We start from the raw sequence: 20,394 nt of genomic DNA, 5'->3' as shown, positions 1-20,394 counted from the left end.
ATTCTGAGCCAGGTGCAGCAGCAATGTAGCTTTGGGAACCTGGGAAACTCACAGCGCAGCAGCCCTGGTCAAGCTTCCCCGCTCACGCTAGTAGAGTTAAACCTTCCATTTAATGGACTAATGCGGGGAAGGGCTGTCCATTCTTCCCAGTAGTCGGTTAAATGCAAGGGTTTACTCCCCTTCCCCAAAGGCTCCCCCGTCCGTTGTTTCTGAAGTCTGCTAAGTCGGGGTCCATAAAATTTAGGTGTTACTGTAGCAGGAAGCTGGAAGCTAGGTGCAGCAGCGCTGTCAGTTTCCTGAGTCCCTGCAGCTTGGGGGACCTGGGAAAGTGACAGTGCAGCAACCCTGGTCACTTTCCTGGCTCCCGCCAGTAGAAGGGAGCTTGGAGCCACGTGCAGTGAATAGCTTTGTGGGATACATACGGGATACTTGTGGAGGCTAATAAATTTGATTTTTGTATGTGGCGCTTCCACATTGGCCTTTAATCGAACTTCTGAATTCGAGCTTGACACTACACCCATCAATAACTGCGATATTGTAATTTAGATATTAGTGCTCCCAAAAATCGAGCTAATGGTATTTACAGTGAGGACAGTCCAGTGGTAATATCAAGCTAACTGCGTTAAATTCAAGTTTATCTCACAGTATAGATGCAGCCGCTGTCACGCATGACCTTCTTGTAAACAACCTGGGGAAATACAACATAAATAGAATTACTTTAAGGTTGGTGCAAAATTGTTCAGAAAAGTGGTCTTAGAAAGGAAATGTCAATAGTTCACAGTCATGCTAGGAGAGCATAATGAATGGGGTCCTTCAGGGATCAGTTCTGTATCCAGTTTTGTTCAGTATCTTCACCAACGATTTAGATAATGGCATAGTAAGTATGCATGCAAAATTTGCAGACAGTACTAAGCTGGGAGAGGCTGTGAGTTTTTGTTTTTTGGAGGATTAAAATTCAAAATCACCTGCACAAACTGGAGTAGTCTGAAGTAAGTGGGATGAAATGCAATAAGGACAAATCAAAATACTGTGTTTAGGAAGGAGTTACAATAAACTCTGTTTTTTTTATGGACCCCAATTTAGTGGACTTTGGGAAAAACGTATGTCCCCCCACTGTTGTTTATGACATCTGCTGGGGTCCGTAAAATTGTAAATCTTCCCTTCCAACACCCATATAAAGTGGGGGAGGGGAACACTTACCGCTGCCACAGTCTGTACTCCATATGCACCTCACCACTGGTGAAAGGAGTGTGTGGTGGCTCCGGTGGCGTATGGCAGGGCACCTCTAGCCACATGCAGTGGGCAGGGTTCCAGACACTCAGTGGGATCTGAGCCAGGGTAGGGTCCAGGGGCTCCTCCAGTGGCAACTTTGGTGAGTGGCAGGTAGTTTTTTAGGGGGTGGGGGGCTAGCTTTTTTAGTTTGGGGGGGCTTGGGTTGGGAGAGCCTGCGGGGGACAGTAAACCCATTCATTTAATGGACTTTTGGGAATAACGGACACCCTTCCCTCCCTATTAGTCCATTAAATGGAGGGTTACTGCATGTTGTGCCATAATCCAACTGATCATGAATACAAGTAAGAGATAGCTAAGATTTTTTTTTCCTTTATTTGCATTTGAGTGACAGCTACATGGTATATGCTGATAAATTTAATTCCAGCCTAGCAAGCATAGAATCCTAGAACACTAGAACTGGAAGGGACCACGAGAGTTCGAGTCCAGTTTTCTGCCCTCACGGCAGGACCAAGCACCATCGAGACCATTGCTGTTAGATGTCTGTCTAAAAATATCTCCAGGGATGGAGATTTCACAATCTCCGTAGGTAGTTTATTCCAGTGTTTAACCACCCTGACAGTTGGAAAGTTTTTCCTAATGTCCACCATAAACCTCCTTTTCTGCAGTTTAAGCCCATTGCTCTTTGTCCTATCCTCAGAGGCCAAGGAGAATAATTTTTCTCCCTTCTCCTTGTAACCCTCTTTTAGGTACTTGAAAACTGCTATCATGTCTCCTCTGTCTTCTCTCGTGTAAACTAAACAAGTCCAGTTCTTTCAGTCTTCTTTCATAGCTCATGTTCTCTAGACCTGTAATCATTCTTGTTGCTCTTCTCTGGACCTTCTCCAGTTTCTCCACATCCTTCTTGAAATGTGGTGCCCAGAACTTAACACAGGACTCCAGTTGTGGCCTAATGAATGCTGTGTAGAGTGGAAGAATGACTTCCTCTGTCTTACCCTCAGCACTCTTGTTAATGCATCCCACAATCATGTTTTATTTTGCATGTTGACACACATTTAGTTTGTGGTCCACTATGACCCCTAAATTCCTTTCCTCAGTACTTCTTCCTAGACAGTTGCTTCCCATTTTGTATGTATGAAGCTGATTGTTCCTTCTAAAGTGAAGTACTTTGCATTTGTCCTTATTAAACCTCATCCTGTTTACCTCAGACCGTTTGTCCAGATCATTTTGAATTCTGATCCTATCCTCCAGAGCAGTTACCACCCCTCCCAGCTTAGTATCATCTGCAAACTTAATAAGCATACTCTCTGTGCCAGTATCTAAATCGTTGATGAAGATACTGAATAGAACCAGTCCCAAAATAGACCCCAGCGGAACCCCACCTGTTATGCCCTTCCAGCATGACTGTGAACCATTAATAACTACTCTCTGAGAATGGTTATCCAGCCAGTTATGCATCCTTATAGTAGCCCCATCTACTATATTTGTCTAGTTTATTGATAAGAAAATCATGCCTGTCCGTATCAAATGCTTTACTAAAGTCTAGGTATACCACATCCACCGCTTCTTCCTTATCCCCAAGACTTGTTATCCTGTCAAAGAAAGCTAGCAGTTTTGGTCTGGCATGACTTGTTCTTCACAAATCCATGCTGGCTGTTACCTGTGATCTTATTTTCTTCCAGATGTTTGCAGATGAATTCCTTAATTACGTACTCCATTATCTTTCCCAGTACAGAAGTTAAACTGACTGGTCTGTAGTTTTCTGTGTTGTTCTTTTTTCCCCCTTTTTATAGATAGGTGATATATTTGCCCTTTCCCTGTCTTTTGGCATGTCTCCTGACTTCCAAGACTTTTAGCTATCATCTTTGAAAGGTTCTGATACCTGCTTTATGAGCACCTTGAGTATTCTAGGATGCATTTCATCAGGCCCTAGTGACTTGAAGACATCTAATTTTTCTCAGTAATTTTTAACTTGTTCTTTTTTTATTTTATCCTTTAAACCTGCCCCTTCACCAAGTTAGGAATTTCTGCATCCGACTTCTTGGTGAAGAGCGAAACAAAAGTCATTAAGAACCTCTGCCATTTCCAAGTTTCCTAATATTGTTTCAGCCTTCTCATTGAGTAGTGGGCCTACCCTATCCTTGGTTGTCTTCTTGCTTCTAATATATTTATAGAATGTCGTCTTGTTATCCCTCATGTCTCTAACTAGGTTGAACCTTTGCCTTTCTAATCCTGCCTCTGCATACCTGTATTGTTTGCTTATATTCATCCTTTGTAATTTCTCCTAATTTCCACTTTTTATATGACTCCTTTTTGCTTTTGAGATCATTCAAGATCTCCTGGCTCAGCTAAGGTAGGCTTTTACCACACTTTCTGTCTTTCCTATGCAGTGGTATAGGTTGCTTTTGGGCCCTTAATAGTGTCCTTTTGAAAAACTGCAAACTCTCTTCAGTTGTTTTTCCTCTTAGTGTTGCTTCACATGGGATCTTACCTACCAGCTCTCTGAGTTTATCAAAATCTGCCTTCCTGAAATCTATTGTCTCAATTTTGCTGGTCTCCCTTTCACCATTTCTTAGAATCATGAATTTAAGTGACATTGCCCATTTTGATATTTTTGGTCATATTTATGTATGGTAGAAAGCAGTTCTCCAGTCTCAAATACAAACAAAAGTTGTACAATATATCATTTAGGAAAATTTTGAAATATGAGGTATAGTTCTGAATTTTGGGGACTTATTTCTAACGTATAAGTTTAAGGAAGTTCAAATTAATTTAAACAATGAATCTGGCAGCAAAATAAATCAAGACGAAGCTTTTAATAATGAGTTACAACAACAGTTTCATTTATTGTAATACAAAAATAAGTTGTGTATCTTTATCATTATGAGCATGTCATTATTTAATTAAAATTTATGGGTACTGAAGTAATATGTAGTAATTTCTTAGATGTGCCTTCTGATATTTAGATGGTTTTTGGTCATATTCTTCCTACTTCAGGTAATATGCATTGAACAGTTTTAACTAAGAAATCTTCCAGTGTCTTTTTGTTTTTTGTTGAGATGTACCAATACATGACAACTATCTTATGAATAAACATCTTGTTTTTAATAGATGCACCAAGTCTAATATTAGATGATAGTGAAGATGAAAATGCTTCATCAATTTTTGAGACAGGCTGTCACTCAGGATCACCAAAGAAACAATCATCAGCTGCTATACGTAAACCCTACCTTCATTTTATGATGTGAGTATATGTAGTTAGTGGTGAAATTTGTAAGAAATCTGAAATGCTAAAGTCATATGCTGCTGTTTTGCACTTAAGAATTCAACCAAAGGGTTTATGAAAGTGCTCCAGAGCAACATTCTCGTACTTCTGCCTCAATGTGTTCAAAATGCCAAGATATGTTTATGGAGTGATTTCTGTGTTGAACCATTTGAGCAATTTTCTAAGCCATTCAGGCTCTCCTTTGAAGTGGTAAGTGTGAATAATGGTGAGGTGGTTTTGTCTCCTTTTAAACTTGTTTGTCATGCTGAGCTTTGTTTAGCTTGAGAGTTTTTCATAGTTTAACTAAAATCTTTAAATGTTTTATAATCACTTTCTGGTACTACAAGTAGCACATTCTTATTTAAGAATAGTGTTTGTCCTTTAGTCCTTAACATTTTAAGAATTTAATTTTCATGTGTTTGCTATTGAGATTATAAACCTGAATCTTAGCTATTCTAGCAAGGAAGTAAAGTTGATGCATTTTGGAAAATATATGTTTATTATATTTAAGATATTACAAATATCCTTTTACAGATGGGACCTCTTGGGTCCAGCACCCTCAGGACTTGATAAGTCCTGGTCAAGGGAGTTTGCTGGATCCCTGGGGGAGGTCAGGCCTCTAGGCTGGGGAAGGAGTTGCTGGGAGAAGGGGGAGAGAAGGCGGCATCAGCCTCGCCATTGTACTCCTCTACTGAGTCACTGGGCCCCACAAGCCCCACTGCTACCAGCCCCACAGGTTCTGCTGCCCCACTGAGCTCTGCTGGCTGCCATTACTGCTGTCCCTGCAAGCTCGCTGCCAGCAACCTCTGCCACTGGGGCTCTCTGGTTCAGCAACATCTCTGGTCCTATCAGCCCATGGATGTTGCCAGACCAGAGAGGTATAACCTGTTCTCCAAAATATCCTCCTCTTTATTTTTCCTAACTTTGTACGTTCCCAACTGCTTTTTTAAGGGAAGTTATTGATTAGAATTGAGGTATACAATTTGAATGAAAAACAACTGTTTGTATGAAGATGGATGCAGCAATAAAACCCTAGAATTAATTTTAATATTAATTATTTAATATGGTATATAGAGTGTGTTGATGCCTGTTTCAGTAAAGAAATGTGAGGCCAGTAATGGGCACTGATTAGTAGAGCCATCTTGTGGAAGAATGAAAATTCTGTTTCTGAACAGTGATACTTAGACAGGTATTTGCAGTAGTATGAAAAGTATGATCTATGAAAAGTACGATCTCTTTGGTCTTTTGTGGAGTGCTGAAAAGTAAACTTTGCTATCCAAAGCCTTGCTACACATGACCAAATCTGGATAATGGCATCTTGTATCCAGTCCGGGATATGCAAACATAGACCATGGATATCCGTGGATTTGCAGGGCTCGGCTGACAGGCACACAGGTCACTGTGCAGCAGTTACCCAGGGCTGTGCCAAGACCCCAGTCACCCATTGTCTCCCCAGAGACCTCACCTACTGCCAGCTCTGCCTCTGCCATATCTTTTTCCCTGCTTCAGGCTTTGAGGGTACAGTCTTGGACCCTTGTAAGCAGTGCTGTCCTCCCAATCAGTGGTTCAGACAACCCATGGCATTTGTGGCGGATCTGTCAGTTTAATAATGCAAGGGTTTTGTACTGATTAATTAAACCAGTTTCTAATCAATTAAGCTGTTTCAACTGTATATATAGACAAGACCCAATGTAATCAGTTCTGGAACTGAGACATGTCAAAATTAGCACTGTACATTGTAGGATCTCCAGTAGAAGGTATCTACATTTTTAGTTGAAAGGAAGTAATAAAAATAGGTCTTAAAAAAGGTAAATTTTTATAAATTGCTGAAATAAGAGCTGAAACATCAGGAACTCTGTGTAGATAAACACATATGTTTATCAAATGACATAAGGTGATATTTGAAAAATATTATTTCTGTTACAGGTCAGCTTACCACCAGCCAACCTCATATAGGCCAAGATTACTTCTGTCAGGGGAGAGAGGTTCTGGTCAGACTTCTCACCTTGCTCCAGCACTGTTGCACTCTCTTGAAAAATTCTCTGTACACAGGCTAGATCTGCCAGCACTTTATTCAGTTAGTGCCAAAACACCTGAAGAGTCATGTGCACAGGTGAGTCTACATAATATCTGGGCATCATAGAATATTGGTGTTAACTATGGTTTTATTCAAACATACTGTTCTCAGTAAAGTATGATATAGCTGTGGCCTTTTGGATAAAAGGCAGCATGTCTGTGTTATTGCAAGGTAAAGCAGAGGAACATTCTAATATGATAACCTGAAAAATATTTGTAAATTTTTTTGTAGTTTTAAACTTGGTCAGGAATTCTGATTTGCTGCTGCTGCTGCTTATAGATGGTAAAGACCAGGTAACTAGCTTTATCTATCCAAGTGTCAGACAGGTAGCCATGTTAGTCTGCATCCACAAAAATGAGAAGTTCTGTGGCACATTATACACTTAACTTATCTTTGGAGCCTTTTGCCCACAAAATCTTATGCTCCAAAAAAATCTGTTGCTTTGTAAAGTGCTATAGAACTTCTTGTTTATCTGTCCCAGTAATTGGTTGAAAGCATGCGGTTCTGTGTCCAAAGAAGTCACATGTTAGATCAGTCTCGAAATTCTACTTGGTCAGCTGGATGTCTGTGTGATAACTAAGAGCAGACATGTCACCATTTCTGAATTGAACACTCCTATGTGAAGCGCAACAGAGCCATTAAAAACAGCTGAGAGTAAATAAAAGTTTCCCTTATTAAAAGTTATGGAGTATTCTTGTTGTCTGTTCACTTATTTATTTTTTTTATCACAAATGAGAAGATACTTGAATGATCCTGGAGATCTGCAGTCTTGCATGTGATGAGAACATGACTGCAATGGTGGGGTCGTGTTGAGCATGCAGAGGGAGGTACGTTTGAACAGAAAGGTTATAGATCTGAGGTTGAAGGAAGTGGAGCTCAAGACTGATCACGAATGAGGCTGGCAGATGCAATTTTGAGGGATTTAAGAAGCCTAAATCCTCCTATACTGATTCTTGTCAAAGGAAGACGACTTGCAAGGGACTGCTGGAATGGAATTCCATCTTCGTGTGCCGCCATAAGTACATCATAGCCATGCAGTGCCTTGTGAGTTCCAAGGAAAAGTGGTTTGTTTGAACAGTATGTGCACAGAAATCTATTTCCATTGACCAGGAAATAAATACACAAAAATATTCATAAAAGCTTTTTAAAACAGTTTAATTTATCTACATACTGTGTTCCTGAAAAGTCTAGTCACACTTCAGGGGTTTGAGTTAATGGTGTTCACTTGGTGCCTTATTCATCTGTACAAAAATTGAGAGGATAGATGTGAAGGATAGGATTAAGAAAGGAAATGAAAAGTAGATGGGGCAGAGTGGGATGGGGGAAGGCGTATGGAGTGCACCTACAATATTACGTGATCATAAATGTATTTCTGTCAGATAATCTATACCTGCAGAATGTGACTCTCCTTGAAATCTTCCATTACAAATATTACTCATCCTTGTAGAAAATGAAAAAGTAGTTCTGTAGCACTTTAAAGAATAACAAAATAATTTATTAGGTGATAATTATTTTGTTAGCTCTTTGAAGTGCTAGAGGACTGCTTTTCTTGCTTTGTGAAGATACAGACTAACGTGGCTGTGACTATTCATCCTTGTAGGAAGCATAGAAATCAAGTTTAATTACTGAAATATTTTTATGGCTTAAGACTACTGTTTGTTTCATTGTGGAGTTTCTTATGTCCGACTTTATCTATGTGAGACAAAAAATTGTTAAAGCGTTAATGTTAAGAGTGTGTTGGTAACATAAGGGTAAAATATAGTGTATTTTTTTTAATCCTACACTTACTTATGTGTACTCTCAGCCTTAACTTTGTTTCTAGCATTTTTTTCTTGGAATTTCTTTATCTTTTAAATATTTAAAATTTCATATGTGATTTTTAATCCAGAAACCCAAAGAAAATGCTATCATGTAATATTTTTGAGGATTTCAAGATGTATTTTATCTACTACAAATATTTTTATAGAGTTCTAACTGTTTAGATCCATTGATATGCCAGAGTATACAGGCCAATTGGGGTGGGATTTGCTGCTCTTTTGCTGTGCTAGAGGAACACAAAGCTGCTAAGGTGTTCAGGTTAATCTGACTCTTAATTTTCAGTGGGTTTATTAGGGTACTGGATTAATGTGCCTACAGTTGTGTGAAGGGAAGGCAAGGGAAGCTAGTCCCTGGATCTGAGGTCTCTATGCTGTGTGGGCCCATGCTAATGGATGTGCTTGTAAATTCTTGAAAAATTCATTCTGTGCTCAATAGGGCTGTCAGTTAATCACAGTTAACTCAGTTGATTAAAACAAAATAACTCGATCAAAATTGTAATTAATTGCAGTTTTATTCATACTCTTAAAAATAAGAGAATACTGACTGAAATTTAATATAGATAAGGCTACATTCATGGATATTTTTAGTTAAAGTCATAGATAGGTCACGAGTAGTAAACAAAAAGTCACAGTTGTGGCCTGTCCATGACTTTTATTGTACAGTAAACCCTTGAAATGCATGATTTCAAGTTGCACTTCACTTTGGATTAATGCGAGTTAAGCACAACCCAAAATTCCACTCTCCCCTGGCCTCGCTCATGGCCCCTGCCAGCCACACTCATGACCCACACATGGCTCCAGCACACCCCCCCACCCCAGCTCTGACTCCTGCTCACCCACCCCCCCCGGTTCAAACCACCCGCTCATGGCCCAAGTTCAACACACACAACCCCGCACCCCCAGTACAAACACTCACACATGGCTTTGGCTCAACCCCCTCCCTACCCTGGTTCAAACTTCCCATGCATGGCCTCGTTTCCATCCTCCTTCCACAGTTGAACACCAACCCCCGGCCCTGGTTCATACTCTCTGCGTGTGGCTCTGGTTCAACCTCCTCCCCTCCCCCAACTCCCTCTTGCGTGCAGCTCCGGTTCAAACCCCCCGCAGCCCAGCTTCCCACTCAAGCAGGGCTCCAACTCACCACCCCCATGTGTGGCTTTAGTTCAGTCCCTGCCCCCCCATTAAACTGCTCACCCCCTGCAGTCCTAACCCACCCCAGGCTTAACCTTCCTGCGCTTCTGCTCTGACTCCAACCCACCACCAGGCTTAACTCTCCCCAACTACCCCTTCCCTCCCCCCAACCCCAGGACTTACCTGTCAAAAGGAGCTCCAGCTGATCCTACTGCTTTCCCGGCTGTAGAACGTGCTTTCCACAGGGGGAAAAGCTGCCTCCTACTGACATGAAATTTGGATAATGTGGGGTGCATGGGAATAGACTCCTCATGTAAATCGAGGGTCTACTGTATACCCCTAACTAAAACTTGGGAGTGGGTGGGAGCACCAAAGTACTGATATTGCTGGCCTGGGGGCCATCATGGGTATTTGGGAAGGGTGCAGTGGATGCCTGGGTTAAGGGGGGGCGGGTTAGCAGAGCTGGGGCAGGCTCTCTATGTGGCTCCTGGGAATTGGCAACCTCTAGTTTCCTTTATCCATGTGCTGCCTCCACTCTGCCCCAAATCCTGGTTCTGCAGCTGAGAACCATGGCCAATGGGATCTGTGGGGTGATGCATGCAGATGGTGGCAGCATGTGTAATGAAGAGTTGACTGAGGAGAGTTTTTATGACCCTTTTGGGAGTGCCCCCATAAACACCACGACACACTGGAACTCCCAGTGCTGATCTCCTCCTCCCTCACCCCCACAGACTCCCACTGCTGGGGGGGGCAGGAGGACCTGAGACTTCCCAGCAGTGCCCAATGCAGCTGACCTGGAATCTGCCTGAATCTGTTACTTCCATGACAAACATGAAGCCTTAATTTATATTTTTGTTTTGCCTTAATTATAAATGTTTTTCTATGTTTTTGAACGTATTAATTGCAATTAAAAAGAGAGAATACAAAGAGTACAGTGCTTACTGTTTATTTTTATTGCATTTATTTGCACAGTAAAAATGATGAACTGAAAAACTCTCTCATTTATCTGAGCTAGTACACTAGTGCATTGGTTCCCAAACTTTTCATGAGTGTGGATCTCCAATCACTCCCCCAAACCATTCATGGACCCCCACCAAAGTAAATTCTAGCTGCTAAGGGCACTTTGATAAATGAGAGAGGAAACCAAACATAGATTTCGTTCAACAATTGGAAGATATTTAATTTAAAAATAATAATAGATTATAACTTTGCAGTTTGTTTATTAAACTTATTTTTGGTGATCATTTTATTTAATTTTTGTATGGACCCCCTGCAATATCCTCATGGGCTCCCAGGGTGCCGTGGACCCCAGGTTGGGAACCACTGCTCTAATGCAATTTGTTGACTATGAAGGTGCAACTTTTGCAATTTTTTTTTTTGTCACATAAGAGCACTCCCCACCCAAAAAACAAACAAACAAAAAAAAAATAAAGCGTAGAAATTCACCCAGTGCTGCTTCTTGTTCAGCAAATTTCTGAAACCAGTTTATATTCTGGGAAAACATGATCTTCATTGCTTATTTACAGTGTCACCTGCAAGTGAGAACAAGTATTAGCATGGCATTTTTGTAGCCAATGTTGCAAGATATTTATGTGCCAGATATGCAAACCATTTGTGTGCCTGTTCATGCTTTGGCCACCATTCCAGAGCACATGATTTTCTGCTGCTTGTGGTGGTTAAAACTTAGTTAACTAAGTCATGCCTGCCCAATCCGATTAGTTTCTACAATGAGATAACTGGCTCTGTGAATAGGGGAAAATTAATGGATGTGATTTATCTTGACTTTAGCAGAGCTTTTGATACAGTCTCCCACAATATTCTTGTCAGCAAGTTAAAGGAATGTGGATTGGATAAATGGACAGTAGGATGGATAGAAAGCTGGCTAGAAGGTGAGGCCCAGCGGGTAATAATCAACGGCTTGATGTCAGGGTGGCGGATGGTTTCTAGTGGGGTGCTCCAAGGTTTGGTTCTGGGTCCTGTTCTGTTCAACATATTTATGGATGACCTGGATGAGGGGTTGGATTGCACCCTCAGCAAGTTTGCGGATGACACTAAGCTCGGGGGAGAAGTAGATATGCTGGAGGGTAGGGCTAGGGTCCAGAGTGACTTAGACAAATTGGAAGACTGGGCTGCAAGAAATCTGGTGAGGTTCAATAAGGACAAGTGCAGAGTCCTGTGAATCCCAAGCATTGTTACAGCCTGGGGACTGACTGGCTCAGTAGTAGTTCTGCTGAAAAGGACCTGGGAGTTGTAGTGGATGAGAAGCTGGCCGTAAGTCAACAGTGTGCCATTGTAGCCAAGAAGGCTAATGGCATATCAGGTTGCATCAAGAGGAGCGTTGCCAGTAGATCCAGAGAAGTGATTATTCCTCTTTATTCAGCTTTGGTGAGGCCGCATCTGGAGTACTGTGTCCAGTTTTGGGCCCCCAATTATAGGAAGGATGTGGACACTCCAGAGGAAGGCGACCAAAATAATTAAGGGGCTGGAGCATATGACTTATGAAGAAAGGTTGAGGGAATTGGGACTGTTTAGTCTGCAGAAGAGAAGACTGAGGGGGGACTTGATAACAGCCTTCAGCTTACTGAAGGGAGGCTTCAAAGAGGCTGGAGAGAGGCTGTTCACAGTGGTCACGGATGGCAGAACACGGAACAGTGGTTGGGAAGGTCCAGGTTGAACATTAGGAAAAACTGTTTCACTAGGAGGGTGGTGAAGCATTGGAATGGTCTACCCAGACAAGCAGTGGAGTCTTCATCCTTGCAGGTGTTTAAGTCTCGCCTTGACAAAGCCCTGGCTGGGCTGATCTGATGGGTTTGGTCCTGCCTAGGGCAGGAGGCTGGACTTGATGGCTTTTTAGGTCTCTTCCAGCTCTATGATTCTAACTAAATTTCTGGCATTCAGCTATATGTTTTGCATTATGGAAGACTTAGGTGATGACCCAGCTTATGTTGTTCAATTTAAGAACATTTACTGCAGGTTTTACAAAAGAACACAAGGTACCTCTGTGAGATTTCTGAAGATAGCTATAGCATTTGATTCACGCTTCAAGAATCTGAAGTGCCTTCCAAAATCTGTGGGGTGAGGTGTGGCTCATGCTGTCAAGAGTCTTAAAAAAACCAACATTTTGGTATGGAAACTACAGACTCAGAATCATCAAAAAAGAAAATCAACCTTACATTGGAGGATATCTGATTCAGATGATGAAAATGAATATTTGTTAGTCTGCACTACTTTGGGTCATTATCGAGCAGATCCCATCATCACCATGGAAGCATGTGTTCTGGAATGGTGGATGTAGCAGAGTGGGGCATTCAAATGTTCAACTTATCTGGCACATAAATACGTTACAATATCTGGTACAACCGTTCCATATGAATGCCTGTTCTCACTTTCAGGTGATGTAAATAAGAGAAACAGGCAACGTTACCTCACATCAGTTTAAACAAACTTTTGTTTGCCTAAGGGATTGGCTGAAAATGAGGTAGGACTAAGTAGACTTACAGACACTAAAATTTTATATAGTTTTTAGTGCAGTTATGTAAATAAATATTTCACATTTGTAAGTTACACTAACGAGATTGCACTAAAGTACCTGTCTGAGGTGAATTCAATAAACTATTTGCTTTGTTTTGATATGTGAAAATTACAAAATAATACAAAATGAGCAGTGTACATGTATTCTGTGTGTGTGACTGAAATCAGTATATTGAAAATGTAGAAAACACCAAATATTTAATGAGATGATATCCTAATGTTTAACAGTGTGATTAAAACTGATTAATCATGATTATTTTGAATTATGCATTTAATCACAATTTTTAAAATTGATTGACAGACCTAATACTCAAAAAATACTCAAAATTTTGGAAAGTGTAAGAGACAATGTGTTTTTGATACTTAGCAAAGAGATTGAATTCATGAAAATAAGAGAAATATTGAAGCATATTATTTGCAAACAGATATTAGAAGTAAGAGTGAGTTGAATTTTAGGGCTGCTACTCCTGAATATATATTTAGTCATTTTAAACCTTAAATTACACATGCCAGTTAAGGCAGATAAAAGTGGTAGACAGCCCCACTAGCATCCATTAAAGTCTTTGACTTGTCTTATAGTAAGTAGGCAGCTTTAATTTTATTGTAAATATTGGTTCTTTGTCTGTGTGTATGTACATACACACCATTTTGCATTAAACTGTCTGTGCTCTGTGCAAACATCAAGTTGGAGAAAAAGGCTACATCTTTACTACAGAGATCTTTTTAAAGTCCTTCCGTAAGTCTCTTCCTAAAGAACTTCCTTCAAAAGAGTGCATCCACACACCAAAACGTGGATCAAAAGAGCGGTCTGCTCTTTTGAAAGAGAGCATCCACACTTCCCCTGCTCTTTTGAAAGAATAGGCAAAGGATTGAAAAATTGTGTGCCATGAGGACTGCCCTTTTGAAAGAAAGGCCCTGCGGAGGATGTACACACATTTGCTGTTGAAAGACACTTTCGAAAGAGGGTGCTCTTCCTGAAATGGGGGTGGAAGTGCATTTTCGAAAGAACGTTTTTTGTGTGTAGACGCTCCATGGGATCTTCCGAAAGAGCCTCTTTCGTTCGAAAAAACCTTTCAAAAGAACTTGCTAGTGTAGCTGCAGCCTAAGAGTGTGTGTTTGGTGTCTCATAATGCTGTTAGCAAGCAGCTGTATGGAAGAGAAGCTTCCGAGAGTTATTGCAAACAAGTTAAGATGTGGTAATATGTTAGCTTAATTTTTATCATTACATTCAACACCTGGCTGGAAGAAGTAAACAACTGAGACCACAATTCAAATTCTGGTAAATTAATTTTTTTTTAAATATAAAAGAATAAGAACATAAGAACAGCCATACTGGGTCAGACCAAAGGTCCATCCAGCCCAGTATCCTGTCTCCTGACAGTGGCCAGTGCCAGGTGTCCCAGAGGAGGTGAATCTTCAGGGAGCTGAAAGCTGAAATCCCAATCCTTATTCATCTCTCCTGATGGCGGGGGCGGGGGGCAAACTTGGGGAAAGATAAACAATCCTTAAGTTGTTGTTCTTTGTTTCGGGCAAGCTGAATGGAATCAGTAATCAGTGCTTTTTTTTTTTTTTTTAAGTGCCAGTACTTTTACTGGCACCTTAGCAGCCTCAGTTATGGGATTGGCTGGGGAGGGAAAGCTGGCTGAGTACCAGCTCCTCTTTTTTTAAACAAACAAAAAAAGGCATTGATAGTAATGACCTGTAAGGAGCTGAAAGAGTTTGCAGCATTTATTGTGGGCAATACAATTCAAACTGAAGACGCCATTTTGATTCTTTACAAATCTCAGTGAAGGTGTTTTTTGTTTTGTTTTTTTTAAAGTGACAAATAGGTTTGATCTTGATAAAGTAAATGGATGACTATTTTTTGCTCTACTGTCATTGAGGTGTTAGACTATCTGGGCTACAAAGCAGACAAAAGTAAGTTGTAATTCTGCTGAGTTTTTATATGCTCATTGAGTTGGATGTAGAGGAGAACTATTGAGATGTAACAGACACACTAAACACAGACTCTTCTAAGTGAAAGATATAGCAGACCATGGGAAATAATAGCAAAGCTGCTAAAATATCCAGATAAACGTTAAAATTAAAGTTAGTCGATTAAAATTTTTCTTCATTCTTGAAAAATTTTAGTCCACCTGCCAAACTTGGTTTGGTTAACCATAAGCAACAAACTGTGTTGCAAATGTCTTAACCAAAACAAAGCATAATTCATAATACTTATGAATCTTGAAAAGCTAGTGTGACATTTCTTCTTATATTTATTGTGACATGTCACGTTTTTCTCTTCTGCAGCAAGATATGGTACAGTTGAATTTTTCATGTGGTATGCTTGGTGGATCTTTGCTGTAACACATTATTAAAATGGGATGTTGACTTATTTGGCCTGTAGCTTTTTTGGATGGCACTGGACGCTGGATTAAAGTAATTTGATGAAAAAACAATATATCCATAAAATTTTGAATGGAAAGTGTTTTTATTTTATCTTGAGATGAGGATGTCAATTAACAGCTTTGGGAATTACCTAATCCATAACAACTTTTTATTTTTACTGGGTTTTATAATACTTTCTGAATTGAAATCTAGTGTTTCTCTTTTACTAGATATTTCGTGAAGCTCGAAGAACTGTACCAAGCATTGTTTACATGCCTCATATTGGTGACTGGTGGGAAGCTGTCAGTGAGACTGTGAGAGCTACATTTCTAACTTTGCTGCAGGACATACCGTCATTTTCTCCTATATTTTTACTGTCTACCTCTGAAACCATGTATAGTGAATTACCTGAAGAGGTGAGTGTGAAATATTTTTTTAGAAGTGGAAGCAATACTATTGTCTTTAAGAACACAGAACACTTTAATATAGAACATAATATTTTACATAACTACAACTTTATGCTGAAGTTCTTATAATTTATTTAAAATAGATCACATCGACATTGCTAAATTAATTTTATTTCAGCTCTAAAATTACTTTGCATGAAGTTCAAGTCTAGTTCCGATATACTGATTCTTGCAGTCATTATATTCTGTACAGAAAACAGCCAAAAGAAAAAACTCAAAATTTTCTTTCTCTTAAAGTGAGTTTTTCCTCTGCAACTGAAAATGATCTCCATAAAGGAGCTCCCACTATTAAAGACTCTGTGTTAGATTTTGCTATGTTACATTGGTATCGTTCTGGAAAAATCCACTGAAGTATTGCAGTGTAATAAAGTATAATATGACTCAGGAATTGCAGCATAGTTTTAGTTGCCTTAAAATGTATGGTATTCGTACAGTATGTTCTAAATAGTGTTCTCTTTCTCTTAACATTGCAGTAATGGTCCTTTAAACTTCAAGGCTACAGAAAATTGAATAAAATTTCCAATTTAAAACAAAGGAGCAGAAGTGCAGCATTTTAAAGACTAACAAAATAATTTATTCGGTGATGAGCTTTCGTGGGACAGACCCACTTCATCAAATCAATTTCATTTCTAATACAAACTGACATTTATAAATACAGAGGACCAAAAAAAAGAAAGAAAGAAAGAAAGAGAATTATTGCGTGTGGTTATTTGTTTTTTTTTTTGGTCCTCTATACTTGTAAATATCAATCTGTATTAGAAATTAAATTGATCTGAAGAAGTGGGTCTGTCCCATGAAAGCTCATCACCAAATAAACCATGTTGTTAGTCTTTATAGTGCTGCATTTCTGCTGCTTTGTTTTGTTGGAGAACAGACTAACAAGGCTACCCCTCTGCTAGTTCCAGATTAATCATATTTCTTGGATATAGTGCTTCTTTGGGAATAGTTTAGTTACTTCTCAAGTACAGCTGGTTTGCTTACTTTGAAAAGTTGATTCTCCAATTTTCAACTAATACACTGACCAGATAGTAACAAAGAGGAAGCCGTGCTAGTCTATACACTATCAAAACAAAAAGCAGTCAAGTAGCACTTTAAAGACTAGCAAAATGGTTCATTAGGTGAGCTTTCGTGGAACAGACCCACTTCTTCAGACCACAGCCAGACCAGAACAGACTCAATATTTAAGGCACAGAGAACCAAAAACAGTAAGCAAGGAGGACAAATCAGAAAAAGATAATCAAGGTGAGCAAATCAGAGAGTGGAGGGGTGCGGGGGGGAAGGTCAAGAATTAGTTTGAGCCAAGTAGGCAGACAAGCCCCTATAGTGACTCAGAAAGTTCCCATCACAATTTAAACCATGTGTTAATGTGCCGAATTTGAATATAAAAGCCAGCTCAGATGTTTCTCTTCCCAAAACGGAGCGATAATTCCTTTTCTGTAACACACATACCTTTAGGTCGTTGACAGAATGCCCCATTCCATTAAAATGTTGACTAACTGGTTTGTGGATCTGGAGTGTTTTGATGTCTGTTTTGTGCCCATTGACCCTTTGTCTAAGGGAGTTAGAAGTCTGTCCAATATACAAAACATCTGGGCATTGTTGGCACATGATGGCATATATGATGTTAGTAACTACTAACTCTACTAACATCATACATGCCATCATGTGCCAACAATGCCCAGGTGCTTTGTATATTGGACAGACTTCTAACTCCCTTAGACAAAGGGTCAATGGGCACAAAACAGACATCAAAACACTCCAGATCCACAAACCAGTTAGTCAACATTTTAATGGAATGGGGCATTCTGTCAACGACCTAAAGGTATGTGTGTTACAGAAAAGGAATTATCGCTCCGTTTTGGGAAGAGAAACATCTGAGCTGGCTTTTATATTCAAATTCGGCACATTAACACATGGTTTAAATTGTGATGGGAACTTTCTGAGTCACTATAGGGGCTTGTCTGCCTACTTGGCTCAAACTAATTCTTGACCTTCCCCCCCGCACCCCTCCACTCTCTGATTTGCTCACCTTGATTATCTTTTTCTGATTTGTCCTCCTTGCTTACTGTTTTTGGTTCTCTGTGCCTTAAATATTGAGTCTGTTCTGGTCTGGCTGTGGTCTGAAGAAGTGGGTCTGTCCCACGAAAGCTCACCTAATGAACCATTTTGCTAGTCTTTAAAGTGCTACTTGACTGCTTTTTGTTTTGATACTGATCAAATAGTTGGAGAAGAAGTTGAATACTGTGACCTTCATGACATTGTTTTCTTGCAGGTGAAGTGTATCTTTAGAATCCAATATGAAGAGGTTTTTTATATTCAAAGACCAAGTGAAGAAGATCGATTGAGATTTTTCCAGGAGTTAATTCTTAATCAAGCATCAATGCCCCCTCCCAAAAAGAAACAGGCTGGTAAGCTACTTCTACAGTAAAATCAAAATAAAATGCGCATCTGTTTGAATAAAATTCTTGAATTGTAAAATGATTTTTCTTTCTTTAAAGTTATTTTGGGACTTCCAGTTATGGTCACTAACAACTGATAGGTTTTTAAAATGTGCAGAACTGACTTGTTTCTATTACGCATAGTGAAATGGGGATTAGTTTAAATAGTCAAGTTTGAAAAGGGCAAAGGAAAGTGAGATATCTTCTCCTTGATTAAGTGCATTGTGAAAATCCAGAAAGCAGTAATCCTACAATTCACCCTTACGCATATTTACATTCTCTCTTTTTTTTTTTTTTTTTTTTTTCTTGGCTTCTTGCATAGCTCTTTGTACTCTGGAAGTTCTTCCTCTAGCGCTGCCAACTCCTCCTCGCCAGCTTTCAGAAACCGAAAAGCAACGAATGGAGGATCAGGAGGAAAACACGTTGAGAGAACTACGGTTGTTTCTCAGGGATGTTACCAAGAGGCTGGCCACAGACAAACGCTTTAACATCTTCAGCAAACCGGTGGATATTGAAGAGGTCTTGTTTCAGTAATGTGCAAAAAATGAAGTCGAACCTGTTAGAAAAAATATGATTTATTTAAAAAGGGCATGGGTAAATTAATATCCCAGATATCTTTGATATCCATGACCTAGCCAATGCTGTTCATCAGTAATCAGCTGGTGGCTTGGTCATAGAACGTTTTTTCCATAGTGCGATAGATCAGAAGCATATTCTTGGAAACACTGTCAGCAGTGATACTTGCCATACTGTAGCCTCTGCTGGTCAGTTTAAAGTGCTTTTCTACTCTGAAAATCAACATTATAAAAATGGTAGCAACTTATTTATCAGATACGCTGCCAGTATGTGTTTGGAATTGTATTTGCTTTAGTTACCAAAAAAAACAGCTTTTACTGCTATTTGTTCCTGTAGAACCAACGTAGTGATGGAAAAGTGAATCATGTTCTCTTCCTTATTGAGTTTTGCATCTTTGTGAAAGCTATTTAATTAGGAATTATTCAGGGCAGTTCTGTGATCTGTGTTACAAAGAAGGTTAGATTAGATGATCATAAGGATCCCTTCTGACCACAGAATCTATGAATCTGTAAGTTCCAATTATTTACACATGTGAAGATCTGTTGAAGGGCATAATTGGAAGGCAGCGGGTTTGCACAGTCAGAACTGAGGGCCTCATTGGGCCTGCATGTCCATTACGGTGCTGGTGTATGAGAAGGAAAGAGCCTAGTTTGGCTTTCGAAACAGTGCTAACTTTATAGGGATAGCAGTAAGGAAGAAAAAACAAAACAAAACACTTTTGCACTTCTAAATTGAACATTTGTTCTGTAAGTTATTGAGAAGATGATAAAAATGTGGCCGTACAACGTCATTTTTACTGTAATATTTTTGTAACAGAAGTGCAATTTAAATTGAATGCAGTGTTAACAGACATTCAGGTGACGTCCCAACCAGTCCTCCATCAGTTTCAGGCCAGATATATTTGAACGTTTTTGTGGCTTAATTTATTTATCAGAAGATTATGGACAGTTCTCTTCAACTATATGCAATTTACATTATGGGTTATGTTCAGAACGGTGATTTCTAGGGAGCAGTACATGCATATAGTCACAGACTTTCTGCCCCAAAGAGTAAAACGCAAATGAGGTGTAAGAAAGGAAGTATTACCATCTTCATTTTGTAAATTGGGAATTGACTCAGATGAGATTTAGTGATTTGCCAGCGGGTCTTTTCCTTTCCTGATCTGCTGTATAAACTGACAGTTTCACATAAAGAATCTGTTACTGATGGTGATACAATGGCTAGGAAAAAAAAACAAAACAAACCCCCCCACAAGATTAACATTTAGATCCCAGGATGAGTTTATAGGGCCTCTGTTTAGAAGATAACTTTCTGCTTATAAATTGGTCAGTTTACTTCTAGGGATGCCATCTTTACTGCTGTTCAGAGTTGAAAATGCGTTTTAAATACACATTTAAGCATTTAATCAGTAGAAGGGTGTTACGTGATGTTGAAGTAGTGTTATTAGGATATATGTTGAGATATATTTCTTGTCAGAACTTTTAAAACACAT

At 39.6% G+C, this 20,394-nt stretch overlaps 1 protein-coding gene across 3 annotated transcripts in view; it reads left to right on the top strand.

The window, feature by feature from the left end:
- The window catches only part of ATAD2B (ATPase family AAA domain containing 2B), a 168,215-nt gene that overhangs the window by 97,394 nt on the left and 50,427 nt on the right, over window positions 1-20,394 (top strand). For 2 of the 3 annotated variants that reach the window (XM_074991333.1, XM_074991335.1), the window contains 5 exons: window positions 4,342-4,474; window positions 6,422-6,608; window positions 15,652-15,837; window positions 18,161-18,296; window positions 18,649-18,845. In XM_074991333.1, coding sequence (XP_074847434.1) covers window positions 4,342-4,474; window positions 6,422-6,608; window positions 15,652-15,837; window positions 18,161-18,296; window positions 18,649-18,845 — 839 coding nt within the window. The remainder of the gene's footprint in view (window positions 1-4,341; window positions 4,475-6,421; window positions 6,609-15,651; window positions 15,838-18,160; window positions 18,297-18,648; window positions 18,846-20,394) is intronic. The other variant, XM_074991334.1, reaches the window with a different exon arrangement.

The sequence above is a fragment of the Carettochelys insculpta genome, chromosome 3, assembly GCF_033958435.1.
Source record: "Carettochelys insculpta isolate YL-2023 chromosome 3, ASM3395843v1, whole genome shotgun sequence".
NCBI lineage: Eukaryota > Metazoa > Chordata > Testudines > Carettochelyidae > Carettochelys > Carettochelys insculpta.
Note: the sequence above shows the minus strand (reverse complement) of the source record. Positions and strands in the feature narration are given on the sequence as shown.